This window comes from Mizuhopecten yessoensis, unplaced genomic scaffold (assembly GCF_002113885.1).
Source record: "Mizuhopecten yessoensis strain PY_sf001 unplaced genomic scaffold, ASM211388v2 scaffold11101, whole genome shotgun sequence".
In the NCBI taxonomy this organism is placed as follows: Eukaryota; Metazoa; Mollusca; class Bivalvia; order Pectinida; family Pectinidae; genus Mizuhopecten; species Mizuhopecten yessoensis.
This window is the reverse complement of record NW_018408880.1, coordinates 865,047-880,694: the sequence shown is the minus strand read 5'-3', so window position 1 is coordinate 880,694 and position 15,648 is coordinate 865,047. Positions and strand designations below refer to the sequence as shown.

At 36.8% G+C, this 15,648-nt stretch overlaps 1 protein-coding gene across 2 annotated transcripts in view; it reads left to right on the top strand.

Moving 5' to 3' along the window:
- Window positions 1-14,919: 14,919 nt before the first annotated feature.
- The window catches only part of LOC110465825 (glutamic acid-rich protein-like), a 43,895-nt gene continuing 43,166 nt past the window's right edge, over window positions 14,920-15,648 (top strand). Inside the window, exon 1 of one of the 2 annotated variants that reach the window (XM_021521929.1) lies at window positions 14,920-15,133. In XM_021521929.1, coding sequence (XP_021377604.1) covers window positions 15,119-15,133 — 15 coding nt within the window. In that variant the 5' untranslated portion in view covers window positions 14,920-15,118. The remainder of the gene's footprint in view (window positions 15,134-15,648) is intronic. The other variant, XM_021521930.1, reaches the window with a different exon arrangement.

The window sequence follows — 15,648 nt, the reverse complement described above, 5'->3', positions numbered from 1 at the left end:
AATGAACAATTATGAAACAATGTTTTTACAGCTTACATTAATTATTATTAATGGCCCGGATGTAAGCGCGCGGGAGGAAATCAAAGTACCCGGAGAAAACCCACCTAGTCAGGCAGGTTACCCCATACCTTTTCACGTCCGATCGGGGAATCGAACCTCGTCTGTCTTTGTGAAAGGCAAGTGCGCTATCCACTGCGCCATCCGGCCACCATGAATATATATACATATATAATCATGTCCGACACTTAAACCCCTGTCAGGTTCAAGCTTTTAAAATATAATTTGCTTAACGGCACGTCAATGCAGTATGCATCAGAAATCTTAACCTAGACGTACTTGAATAAGGACTACCGGAAATCAGCATTTGACAACAATTACAAAAAAAATACATTTGCTAATTTTCAGATGTTTCTCTTACAACTATTCTTGTTATTCATGAACAGAATGTCATTAATATATTGCTGACAGGATCGAGGAAGGTGTTCATCTGCTTGCGTCAACAGCATTTGCATAAATTTAGCTTAAACAATGCAAGCATATACAAATGTACCAGCAAGGAGTGGGTTGTGGTTGTGACTAGTGACGACATGCTGATCGTATCAACCGCAACAGTAGTCTTTGTTAGCATTCCTTTGCTTATACTCCTGATATTTATTTTCTGAAAAAGTTCATGTTTCTTCCCATATTACAAATACTTTTCAAAGTAAAAGAAAATTTTCTGAATCTACGAAAGACGACAGTTGAAGTGATCGATCAACAAATATAGGGTGCTTGCATTTTATTCACTAAACATCGCAAAACAAAGACGACTAGACCACACATTATACCGTAAAATGTTAAAAAATCTATTTATATATAAGGATACCTGTACCACTGATAAAACATGTAATTATCTAGACTACAGCTTTGATAAACCATTTCTGAACAGGAAATCATACTTAACGGGACTCGTATGCCAAAAAAAGTAAAGATGAAATGTACTAATTTTACGATAAATAACAGTGTTCTGAGCGCACAAACGCAGGTAAACAAGGCTAGGATTTGTACCCGGACTTCAAATTGTAACACTACCGCTCTCACCGACTGAGCTACCTGGTCAGAAAATCCAGAAGTTTCCCGACGCAACTGTGCTACAGTAATATCCAAAACGAAACGAATGACATGTAACTGTATAAACAAAATTACAGTGCAGTGGGACAGGAATTCTTAAGAAATGCAATTTTCCAAATAAGCTAAACAACGAATATTTCAGTTAAGATATAATCCGATAATATATTACATATTAACATCCAATTTTGATAAATATTTAGTAATGAAATACGTGCACAATAAATATATATATATATATAAAGAATGTTCAATATAACAGAATAATAATCATATATCTTAATTGATACAGTACCATAAAACACTATGCTAACATATATGAATAATAAACCATATATTTTGATTGATACAGTACCATAAAACGCTGTGCTAACATACATGAATAAAATAATAAACAAACATTTTAATTGATAAAGTATCATTAATTGCTGTGCTAACATACATGTACATAGATAATAAACAAACATTTTAATTGATAAAGTATCATTAAACGCTGTGCTAACATACATAAATAATAAACAAACATGTTAATTGATAAAGCATCATTATACGCTGTGCTTACATGTATGAATAATAAACACATAATTCACATTAATCGATAAAGCATCATAAAATGCGGTGTTAACATGGATGAATAAGAAATACATAAGTAAAGTATCAAACACCGCTGTGTTAACATGCATGATAAATATGGAAAACATGACACTGGTCGCATTACTCCCTGTTAGGTATCACGATATCTGTATACATTTGAAACAAATTCCTATGTGTTCTTAATAGATCATGTGTTTTGCGTTCGGTTTATTCTATATTCGTATACAAAAAGGTATTTCACATCAATCATATACCTCGGGATATGCTGTGAGGAATGGATGTATTGTGACCATTAGCGCTTTACCGTTGGGATGTCTGTTAAATGTTAAACGATCATATGGAAATCTGGCTTTATGTAACGTTTGAGCAGATCGACAATTGATTCTTATGGAATATGTACAGGTAAACGCAGAAATGTTTGCGATTTCTGTACGGGAATACATGTCGTGGAATTAACATTTATCATGGGCGAATTGCAACTGTTAAATTACTATGAGAATAACAGATGAACAAAGCGTAGTTTTACCGCATAACATAAGAAAATGTGCTTAGTGTCATATCAAAATTTTACGTTAAGCCCAAACAATGAAGAATACGTATCAAACGTGTCCCAACATTTTAAGACCGACTGGTCTCTTTGTCAAGCTTAAACTGAGCGAGCGATTTGTATTGTGCACCTGTACAACGTTGTGAAGAAATTGCAAATTTCATATTTCAGCAATATCTTATTTAGATACTGTTTACTGTCACATTTCTCATTTCAGAACAATATGGGGATGTTCTTAGTCTCCATGCTCGCCCCTTTGGCGTATTTGCATATTGGAGGAGCGACGTTGATTGTTGTTAATAAGCCTCCACTTGGCACCGTCAGAAGACCAGTACCCACACACCGACCGCGACAAGGTTTCGTTGAACGGCAGTTTCGATCCACGGATAACGTGTTTGGTTTAGATTCACGGAGTTTGCAATGGCCTGGATCTGCAAGAAGACATGGCGACGTTACATTCACGGTGAGCCTCTTGTCTAACATATTTCCTTTTAACATATTTCCTTGCCACACTATTTTGGACTGATTATTGCTACAAACGTGCATGATTGCCTTCTCCTTTCATACATTTACAATAAGCAAAAATCATAACAATGGACGACTAGTGCCCACACGTGCACACACGTGCACACATACACTGCCATCCATAAGTAACTATACACATTTTCACATAGTCTTGAAAGTTTCTGGGTGTTTTTCCGTAAAATATACAGCTTAATTAAGTAAATCAAACTGAATAATAACAAGGTAATGAAGATGTCAATACTTGATCATATTAAGCAGTCATTGGAATTGATATACATTCTATTGTAGGGTTTGATGATATGATGCAAAGTGTAAAAGGCATCTGAGCGTAGGTCCAGCAAGAGCTGTGGTAGCCCACAAAAAATCAACAATTATGGCATTCAATCTTTGAAGAACCCGCCTTTCCTCTAACATGTAGATTTCTGGTAATCCGAATGCTCTAATAAATGAAAATGATACTGTTTTTCTATCACTACCACTTTTTCGGAGGAATCTATTTATAGCGTTGTCTATCCAAAGAGGACGTGTCTGAGAGTATAGGCGAAGTCACTAAATCTTTAACCAGACATCACTACAGCAGAACTGTCTCTGAGCAAACGGGGAAAATAGGTGCTCTCTGACGATCGGAAATCGAGAAAGCATTATGAGTTTAATAGTATAAATGTGTGCACATAAAGACTCCCCAGATACTGTTGAGTAATTGTACCTTAACGTAGTTCCATAACTGCTTGGGTAAAATTGGGTAGTATTTACTAACATTCATATTATGGAGAAACCAAGTAGGTAACAGAAGCTAAACCGTAGGAAGCCTATAACAAGCAGGTGCTTTGTTTTTATTACATTCTTGGATTAGTGGTATTATATTGGTTTTTGTTTTCTTTTTCATCGAACCTTTCTCATATCCGCAATATGTGTTTAAGATACCGTTTCATATTCTTGATGTGCGAATCTTTTTTATGGTGGAAACGATAAGTATCAAGCCTTAATACGATCAATGTATTTCGAACCTTTTTTTTCTTATCTGACTATTATAGTGTGTATTCCAGGCTGTCGAATCAGGTATTTTTCATTGTATAAACATAACTTTTTCATTTAAAATAGTTGGTATCATCCAAATTATCGAAAGCAAAGTAAAAGAAAAAGGAAGAAAATAAATGAATAAATAGATCAATATGTTTTCTTATCATTAATATTTTACCTGGAATTTTTAATATGTGATGCTAATTTAAATGGCGTCATGTTGTATGCTATTGTAGTATCCTTTATCAAATAGAGACAAAGACCTACACAAGCATGGATACCAGAGCCCCAGGGACAGCTTACACAATGGCCACAGGGTCACGTGACACAATCAGAATGGATTCCTATTGAAAGTATTCAAAAGAGCAACAATCCATCAGAATGGATTCGAGGGCAGGCTGCTCCGCCATCAAAATTATACAAACCGGAAATGACGTCAAAGAAAAACATACCACGACGTAAACGTCCAAAAGTGAATAAACCAGTTAAAACAGAGCGAAAGAAAACATCCTCCACCAAGACAAAGAGGAAACGAAAGATATCTGATTATGAAGCTCTTAACTTGATGGAAGAATACGTCAACAAAAAAATAGCATTAGAACAAAGCCGGAAATTGGAATCAAAACGAACAACAGTAGGTAAGGTACATTTGTACATACAGGCACATCTACATGATATGTACATTTATATGTATTTCACATAAATACTTAACCTTTTGAGCTGTGGAAGTCTCGTTCACTAAACAACTTAATATTGGCTCTGAAAGGAGATGGCAATCTGGTTTATATTGCTTAAGGATGTACTCTTCTGAGGTTTCAGTCATGACAAAGTCACGTTTTGATCTTGTGTAACAGGTTTTTGTAATATTCAAAAAGTTATGATCAATTTTGATATAAAAACGCAGCTGAAAAATTTGTCCAAAAACAACTAAATGCCAATTGTTTGTAGAACTTTATTTAACAAATGGAAAATGTCAATCTTGAAAATGTATATTCTTTGCGCTTCATGAAAGACCAAAACTCTTTCAATTGTAGCAAGTTCATTTTTGCTGTGAAACTTTATTATGTTCAATATGATGAATATAATATGCAAAACAAGTGGAAAATGTAACATGATTGGTATTTTCTTTTACATTAAGCACTTCGATTTTTGAACCCGACAACGGTGATAAATGACTCGCATTGTAATGGGATAAAAAAGAAGCACACGGACTCCCCATATTTGTGGCTGTTTTAGAAAGAGAAACGTATTTTCTTTTGATTCTAAAAGGTTAAGAAAGTTTTATTTGAGCAGTAAAAGGAAAAGACTATTTTTATCAATTCCGCACAAATTCATACATATCTGATAACACACTTGGAAGACATTGTTCTGCAAATGTTCAAAACTAAAAACAAATCACGTAAATTCACAAATATGTTCAATTGGTATCTTTGACGATCATAGCGAAAAAACGAATACACAGACATTTATTTTTTGTTTATGCCTTATATTCATTTTCAAAACATGTATGGTGAGCAAATATTGTTCACCATCCACAAAATCGAAATTCTAGGTATGTGTTACCCGGTAATTAGTTTCGCTAACTGTGAAGTATATTTACATAAATATACTATAAATAAAACATAAGTTGCATCAATGTAAACCCTTTAAATCATTCGATACATAATTAAGACACTTGGCTGTTGATAATATTGAGCTTTGCCGTTATTTCAGATAGAATGTCTAATGGTCTTTCCTTCTTTTCGGTTTAAACAGCGGAACCTACACCCCCCACTACTGTCACAGAACCGGGACCAGTCGATTCACTGCCACATGCACTGGATTTTCTGTCAGGCCGTCAATTCTCCGTTTCTACCGGAAGTAAAACAGACAATAATCTCATGCAAAATTCATTTGGGAATTTGCAAAATCCATCCGACATGAAGCAAACCCAGTCGGTTAACCCTATGGATGCTCCTTCGTTAGTTCCTATCCCTGATAATCCCGAATCTATTGATTTATTTAGTAATGCATTCAAAGCCATAACAGATGCATTTCGCCTGGCGGAAGCGAGTAGCTATAATGACGCAAATACAACTCCGTCAGATAATAAGGAGTTGCAGAATCTAACAGATACACCAAAAACAGTTACACACAATAATGGAACTTTGAATTTAGACAATGCCCGGGAGTCTGTATCGATAACCGACACATTAATTGATGAAGTTTTGTCGTCATTGTTTCCGCAGGGAAGGGCGGATATCACTGGTAGCCCCATTTCAACAGGACACACGAATATTGACAATATAACTAAACAGGAAGTAAAACCATTAACACAACCAGAAGAGGTGCCAAAGGGAGACAACCAAACTATATCAGCAATGCCAACTTATTCGCTAGAAGGAGAATCAGTCAATCACACGCGTAGAACAGAAGCTGTAACGACAGCTGTAGAAGTAGAAATATCTACTCAAAAATCAACATTGCATGAAAAACCAATGGCGCATTCGTTAAATACCTTGAAAGAAGTAACAAGAATATCAGATCCTCCTCGACAAATTCCATCGCCCCCGTTAGAACAAGATGTGCCCTATGAATCTACAACCTTGCATCTTCCCGAACGAGAAAGACGACCCCACTATGACATATTTAGGGGACACAGAAAACAGCAAGAAGTTGATAATTTGGATTTATTTAGTTCCGAACCACCTGTTGATCGAAATCATCCGTTTTCCAAAGGATTCAAATCAAGCAGATATCAACAATTTGAAATGAGAGGTAATCAAATTAATACAAATAATGATATGCTACATAGAGAACCGTCTGTTGATCACTCAAACTCGCAAACTCTCGAACAGACGCCATATTATCAAAAACAACAGCCGCCATATTATGATAGACAAAATGATGTAAGATATTTACAACCAAACGAAAACCGAAACCGTTATCAGGAGAATAGCCAAAACACATTTAAGCGTCGAAAATCACGCCAATGGGAAATTACTCCTGTAGAAATTTCAAAACCCACTAATAGTCGCTGGGAATCACAAGCTAGTTCACTCTACGGCATAGATCCGTCAGAGACGAGACCACCTCAATACCGCCAAACTGTCGTCGAACATCAATCTTTTGAAAGAAGACGAAAACCAACAAGTGACACTCGACAACCTACGAGACAAACGTCTTCACATCCGAGTCACTCTACCTGGAGCCAGTCAACCTGGTCCGATCCAAACAGAGCACCAGAGTCTCAATATATAAGTGGAGTTAATCAGCACGCTTCAAATCCAGATCCATATGCAACAGAATATATGAGACGCAACAGTCCCCCTCTTTCACATTTTGAGAAATCAGCGGTAGTCAGAACAGGTCCAGAGCAGGATTTGGTGTCAAACCAAGGCTCGAGATCACCCTCAGTTTATACTGCAATGGAGCATACGACACCGGCAACTACCACTGAGGATCCTCCGACAGAATCCGTTCCAGAGTTTCGGTCCAACAATGAAATTGACTCGTTGCAATCCTGGCCGCAACGTCAGTCGTCCGGGCGAACATGGGAAAGCTTTCCAGCCGCTACCCAGTCAACAGGTTGGGCAGGAACAGAAACAAGTTCGCATGGGTGGGAACGACGAGACAGTGGAAGAACAAATAGTTGGCAACAGAGTGTCCCAACGCAGACCGATGTGTGGACAAATCACGATACCGGATATGACGCACAGGGCGGGTATAATACTCAGAACGATGTATACGGAAACAACGAACAAACCGGGTATGGTCAGGAGAACACGCAACAGGGCTATACGGAACTAAGCGAGTTCTCGAATAACGGATACACTGAATACAATACACAAGAGGGTTACAACAATGAGGCACAGACGATAGGTAAGTAAAGGACGGAATCTGAATAATCCGACCCCTGAGTATTCTACCCAGAATAATGTTGTGATCATATTTGTAATGAAAACTAACAAGTCAAGCTTCCAAGATTCGTAACAGTTATATTAAATAAATAGTAATAAGTATTCCGACATCTTGTCCAATCTGACCGATTAGGGGAGTCAGATAAAACAGGTCACGCTTAATATATAATATATAACAGTGTTATATAACGGTATTTGTAAAGTCTTATCTCAATTTGATTTCATTACAAATGTAATGTCAAAAATAATCTTAAAAAGAATGCTTATATACATTTTTTATTTACTTACATATTCACTTAATATATATATTTTTAATTAATTAATTAATTAAAGCTCGCACTAGAAAAACAAATCCCGATGTAGTTTATGGACCTTGGGAAAGTGATGTTCGCTTCGACTTCGTCCCAGTTAATATCAATTTCTCTGGTTTATATAACCACATGTTCACCTCAGTGAAAGCCCATAAGTGTTCATTACTGAACCGTATAGACTTTAGCATATATGAAAGTTATATATATTATACTTTATTCTCTGAGAGAAAGTGTACATCTGTTATTGTATACCGTACGATGCATAATTCCTGAACTATATAGTGTAAGTTTATAAAAGTACAGTACATACCCTCTGACATAGTTTAAATATTTGACAAGAGATATTAAGGTCATCTTTTATTTTATGATTTTTTTTAATTTATTTTTTTGTCTTTTTACAGATTACACTGATGGGGAAGGAAATGGAGGGGACGATGACTCCGACGAGGATGACAGATGACAGATTTAACCTAACATTTCTAATCCTTTGTCCCTGCTATCTACCTCATTGATATTCCGAGGTCATACAATATAGATTATATACATCATAATATAACTAGCCTTCATCATTGAAATCGTACCATAAACATGAAGGCTTCGTTCCACACGAGTGACTCCGGAGCTACTAGAGTACAATGGGACCTTGATTTTGTGACGATCATTTAAAATCCTTTGTATATGTATTGATAGCCTTAAGGGGTTATGTTACATTTCTGTGAATTGTATCTTCTTTCCGAAAGTGTTCCATACCACAATACATGTACCTGTGAAATGTTACTCTTTGTGTATTCGTTAATTGAACTTTATTAAAAAGTAGATCGGAAGAAAACGTTTTCATGCAGTCTAAGGCTAAAGTGACCTACACTTGTATTTCTATCTATCTTCGTCCGTCGTCATCCGTCTTCATCCTTCGTCGTTTAACAATATATGTTCTACATCAATATCTTATAATGTTCCAGAAAGCCTCGAGTCACTCCAATTGGCCAGTAGGTAGCTGGGATAGAGGGCTATCAAAGTTATTTTAAAAAAATGAACTGATATTCATTCAAGGTCATAGAGGTCAAGTATTTAATTTTGTTTAAATAACTTCGTCTAAAGTTCTAGAAGATCTATAGTCGTGCTACTTTAGCTGTAGGTAAAAATGTAACTTGGTCGCGTGACTAATGAGGTCATTCAAATAAGTGACAATAATTTCAATTCAATGTCATAGAGGTCAAATAAAGAAAAGAGAGAGGACAGTAAGAATTTTATAGTATGAAAATGATAATCCTTTAAAATAGTTTGAAAGGTTGTCTCAAATGTGTCCACCCCTCCCCGTGTGAAATGCCGCTTAGCGATTTTTCTGTACCTCTTGTTAAAACGTTTTATATTGCATGCATGCATGCAGAGATGTTAAATTACTTAATGAGCGAGCGACAACCTACATGTAACATAGTTCACAGTGTAAATTTACAGTAAAAATGGCAATGGTAAGGAAATAGTGCCAGCTGAGGTTTTTACTACTTACACGTACAATGATATTCACTGTACACATACATGTATGGTAAACAATGGTTAGTACATGGTGGCTACTGACCATAGATATCATGTGATTACAACAACCTGCTGAGATATGTATTGTATATTTGTGGAAAATAATAGTTAGAAATATGTTATATATATATATATTATAAAGACAAAGTGTTCTGCGAAAAGAAAATCAGCATGTGTTGTTTTTTTCATTTATTTTTAATCTCATCCATTAAATCAGAGGTCAAATGTCTTGTGTGATAAAAATGTGTTGATTAGAGTTTTAAATACATTACTAAATTGTCGTATCATCTCATCAATATGTATGAAATTGCACGTGTGTAGCAAAAGGTCGATTTTAATCAAGGGTTAAAAAATGGCAATACCATCTATCTAAAAGACAAAAGTCTAAAGAATGTCTCTATGTAAGAATTTTGGTAAACGGGCAGAGACAAAAGGAATGTCGTTTGCTACTTTTTTGCTGAAAAAAAAAGATACGAAAGAAATCGATTTTAAATGGAGCGTAACCCTGGTGGAGCGTACCGTAACTATGGCAGAAAACCAGACTAATTGAATCGCTTACACTTTATTGGATCTGGATTACCAAGATGATTGATGCAGTCCACAATACGGCACGTCTTGGTGATCGAGAATTTTTTATTCGTCATCAATGCTGTCAGAATGTGACCTGGCAGTTTCCTAACCGGATCATTCTTTATTTCGGAATCACTTGAGTTTCACTCGAAATGGCATAGTTTTACGGAGAGAAAAAAAATGTTGTTGTCCAAGCTAACTTGGTAATTGAAACTTAAAAATAAAGCATCATATCATTTTTGAAATTACGACTGAGCCGAATCATATCCTTATATAATCCCACGAATAATATTTTTATGTTTTAATATATATATATGCATAAGATTTCTTAAATGCCTGAAATTTCTCATAAGTACACATTCTCTATAACAGTTTGCTTCATGTAAAATGTTGACTTTCAAATGTACATTGATAAAGATCATTATACAATTTACACACGTTGTACGATCAAAGGGACATAACTCCTGTAGGCTTCAGTTTTTCGCAGATTCCCCATGCTCCAGGGTTTTCGCTCACTTTCGCTCTCTGTTCTCCTGGAATACTTCATAGCCAAGTTGAAGGTACACGGCTGATTACTTGTTTGGTCTGAAGTAAAAAAAAAACTGACCAATCGCTACATATTCCAGGGATGCAGTGAGCGAAATGTGAGCATAAAACCTGCTGTATCGAGGTTGGCTTGACATGGACATTTTAAAGTATTTTTTTCTAGCCTTATTGAAGTCCCTTTGAAAAATGTATCAAGTATAAAGTATATCCGGAATACTATCAAGAAAAAATATCTGTATTAGATACTGCATTGGCGCATCATTGCTATACCTTCTTTGTATGAAAGTGTTGTAAGATTAACTAAAAAAAGTCATTTTAAAAATAAGTCTGATTCCTGAAATTGTTTGATTAGTTTAACCACCGTTTCGGCTGAAACGTTTGCACGACTAGGATTTCAATAAAAAAAAAACTACGTTTCATTTCGACTTTTAGAACCATAATCAATCATTATTTATAGGAAAAATATCAGATTTAATAGATTTAAAACCCGATTACTGCACTCTCTTAGACAGAGACGTTTGATAGCACTTTTGAACGAACCTGTCTTCAGCTTTGAGCCGATAACGAAATATGAAAACCGTCTGAATTACGTTGTACGTTTATAATTACATGTACACGGTCATTATTTAAAAACACATCCTCGATATCCAGGCCCCTTGAAATTGTCATAGCAAAACTGAAGGCACGCGGCTAGCTTTTTGGTTGGTGTCAAGTAAAAAAAAATGACCAATCACTAGTCTGATACGTGTCCTTTGAAGAATACAAAGGAGCGACGCCCGACTTCAAAACCTGTCGTTTTTACCGTTACGCGAACGCGAGATTCTTTTGATGTACATCAAAGGACAAAACAAGTCTTCTCGTCTCATCTACAAGGTGCACACTGAGCCTTAAATTATGCTTTGCCATATTCCAGGGGTATAGAGAGCGAAAGTGAGCGAAAGTGAGCGTAACCCCTGGATATCGAGGATTATAAAAACAATTTAGCATGCTTAGCATAGAAGGTATAAATCAGGCTGCCTACTGTCTGTGCGTTATGTTTAAAGTTGAATACACTCAAATTCTTGCAATAAACAAAGAGAGTGTTGCATATATGTAACAGGAAAGATTGCTATCACTGGGGATCGAACCCACGACCCCAGATTCCCAGTCAGACGCTCTACCGCTACGCTGAAGGGAATTTCCACTAGTGTAAAGCTAGAAGGCGACCGTAGTCCTATGTACAATTAAAATCTGCCGTATAACTCCCCCCCCCCCCCTTTTTTTAAAATGGTTTCGCCCTCGAACACCACAACAACCTATATACATAAAATTAAATTGTGTTCATGTTTCAGTTATCTTGTGATGACTTAAAGATAAGTTTCCTTTTGTAACAAAATTACTTTTCGGAATAAGGATTTTCCGGATAACTGAAACAAAACAAAATCCGTAATAAATAATGTACAATGTACTCTAAGCGAATCACTTATGACTTAGATTGCATCTTAACGACCCTACACTTCTGTGACACGACATAGTTACATAAACGACAGCATGGAAAATCGATTTTCTCGACAGTAATTAATCAGTTCGGATTGTATGCACTTATTCTCAATTACTCAAGACCGTGTTCATACCTACATATTCACGCAAAACTGGTTTACGAAACTAAAAGAAATAATCGATTTAGATAATAAAAAAAATCAGGGAATCCAAGTAATACCCGTCATATTTCCGGATCATTCCTGTTGTCCGTTCCGGCGTTTAGTCTGTTGTCCTGTGCCGATGCCCACGAGCAGTCTGGAATTGTTTGTATATTAATTATAGATATCGATTATGGGTATTTAAGTTCCGCTTTTTTCAAAATCGAATAAAGACATAAAAGCTCTGCCGGTGTTTTCGAAAGAAATGGTCCTAGGGCCGACCTTCGTCTGTGAAGCGAGCTTTGACATTTAAAAATCACGCAGAGGGACTGTACACGTTAGTGGAACATTAGTAAGAGCGCGTGGTTCTTTAAAGTTAACGGGTGTCATAAAGTAAAAATAAATCATTACCATTAATTGCCACTATTGTTAAATAGTTATTCGAGATTTTTCCAATAGATGTATTCCATAAAAAAACACCTGGTATGGTGGTCGGTTGGCGTAGTGGATAGCGCACTTGCCTTTCAACAAAGCGGCCGTGGTTTGATTCTCAGATCAGACATGAAAAGGTCTGGGGTCACCTTCCCGACTACGTTGATTTCCTCCGGGTACACTTGTACTCCTGTTTCCTCCAACAATAAGTCCCCCGTACGCTTACATCTTGCCCAATAATAGTGATTAATATAACTTGTTTTATACTTGTTGTAAAATATATAAAGATGATATATACAAATTCTATGTTGCGACGCTTTTTTCAGAATTATAGGTCTTCGAAATTTGAATGTTTGAAAACAGAATAATAAAGAAAAGGCACGGAAAAAATTATAGGGGTCAAACTCATGACCTTTACATCGCAATGCTAACGCTCAACATGTACCAATGTTGCCATACACGATTTACAAATGTAAAGAATCAACATGAATTCCCCATTTATGAGCTGGAAAGTCTTTGAATAACTTGACAGGGGAAGTTACTGTATGCCAGGAAAACTCTTTTCGGTTGCTTCATCTTTATATCCGATACAGTGGTACCCTTAACCTTCACACATTCACCCCTGAAGACACATTTGAACACTTCCAATTCAAAGGTCGGAAAAGTGTATTGTGAAATTTCACGGGTTAATGAGTTAAAGGGTTAAAGCAGTTTTGTACTGACAGAAAAGTCTTACCGTTGTAGCATTGTAAAAACACGACTGTTAATTCTCCTTAACTATCTCTAGATAAACAGATATGAAGTACATAGTTTGTAATCCTGGACCTTAAACTGAGTCCGTGCAAGTAGGGCGTAAGAATTGTACCTGCTGCCCCCATTGCATGATCGTAAGATGCGACTAAATTTGGGATCTTATCTCTTCTCTTCTTTCTGAACATCTTTCTTCTTCCCAATGACTCCCTTGACAATGCCTTACTTTTGGCTTTTAGTTTAGCGTTTGCCCCTGTGAGAAAGGCTTTGGGTTCTGTTCCCTGGCCGAGACATACCAGAGTCAGTATAATGTGACCGGGTGAGGTGTACTGCTGGGTGTCTTCGGCAGTATGTTTCAATGAGACAGCACTATAAAGTCGGCATAAGTTCCGCGCTATCACAAGGAGGCAAACACGAACATATCGCAGCCTCCCAAAACACACACGCATACACTACACGCATTATCTTGCACACAGGGGAGGCCGTCCTTAAATGACCGTAGCTGTTGATAGGACGTTAAACAATACTAAACCAAACCAAACCAAACCAAACCTAAAACTGACTGGACGCCCTTGAAACATCCAAGGTCATATGAAGACAAGTGAGACATGTACACCGCCTAAAAGATAGAGAAGAGAATGAAGAAGATAAAGCAATTGTTGGAGGGGGGGGGGNTTTGGGTTCTGTTCCCTGGCCGAGACATACCAGAGTCAGTATAATGTGACTGGGTGAGGTGTACTGCTGGGTGTCTTCGGCAGTATGTTTCAATGAGACAGCACTATAAAGTCGGCATAAGTTCCGCGCTATCACAAGGAGGCAAACACGAACATATCGCAGCCTCCCAAAACACACACGCATACACTACACGCATTATCTTGCACACAGGGAAGGCCGTCCTTAAATGACCGTAGCTGTTGATAGGACGTTAAACAATACTAAACCAAACCAAACCAAACCTAAAACTGACTGGAGAGATCAACATTGGTTTCCCCTAAGCAGACAAACAAAGGAAAAACTCCATTTTGCAAGGGAACCCACAGCCGGACTATTCTTTTCTTCTAGTCTGCAGGGAGTATTCATATATATTTGAAAGACAATAATACAATGAAAAGAAGTACGATGATGACAAAATAATGGTGGTTATTCAAAACGCACAGACACGCGACGATACAGACTTGGATAGCTCTTCTCACACCCTCGGTACGTGTCGTAAAGAAAACGTAGGTCTAAAATGAAAGCCATTTAAAACATCGTTCTAAATCCATGTTACATGGATCAAATATCTTCCATATACGTGTACGTGCTCAGCAGTTACATACACTTTATCAAAATAAGCCCGTTCCAGAATATAGAAAACTGACTTTATTTCCATATTCGCGATTATATAAGGATTTCAAAAACCCACTCGTTAAAATGAGACATGTTTGTTAAGTATCCCAAACAGTGAGCCTTATAACGGAATCGGTGTGTCGCGCTCCGAGAGTTTCCTTCGGGTCGCACCGGTGTGTGTCGCCATGACGACACGACGCCGCCTCAATGAACAGTTAGCCTGCCTATACACCAACGTATGTAAAGAAAACATATAGAGGTTAGTTCAATCGAGTAAGCACACAGATAATAGTGGACACCGACATACAAGAGGATTTTTAAAAACACACAGATAAGATGGCGTCTAAGGGGGTAAGTTTTAAACACTAAATGTCACAGAAATTGCTTTTTGATTATATATATTCATGTACAGATTTTTGTTTTTGTTTCAGCTATTATTTTTTAATGATTCCTTCAATAGTATTAGTAAATATTTGTAAGTATACAATACAGTGTGTGTATATACTGTTATAGATGTTATCGATACATCTCCATTGTTTTAGATAATACACACACCTGTATTATAGAACACCTGTTTAAAAACCCGTGATATAAAACACAGCTATTCAAGAACGCGAACGAACGAGCACGTTATGGCATATATCCACGCGTCGTAAACATTTCATTCAAAAAAAATGAAAATCAAAACGACTATCGATTTCAACTGACAACCTATTTCCCTGTTCAGTATATATATATAAGTTCGTATGTAGATTATGATGTTAATGTGTAATTAAGTGTGTCCTTATGGCCGGGGCCGGGGGACGTCTATATAATGTGTCAGTAATACTTAAGTAATCCTCTTTGCTGACAAATTCATGTTTACC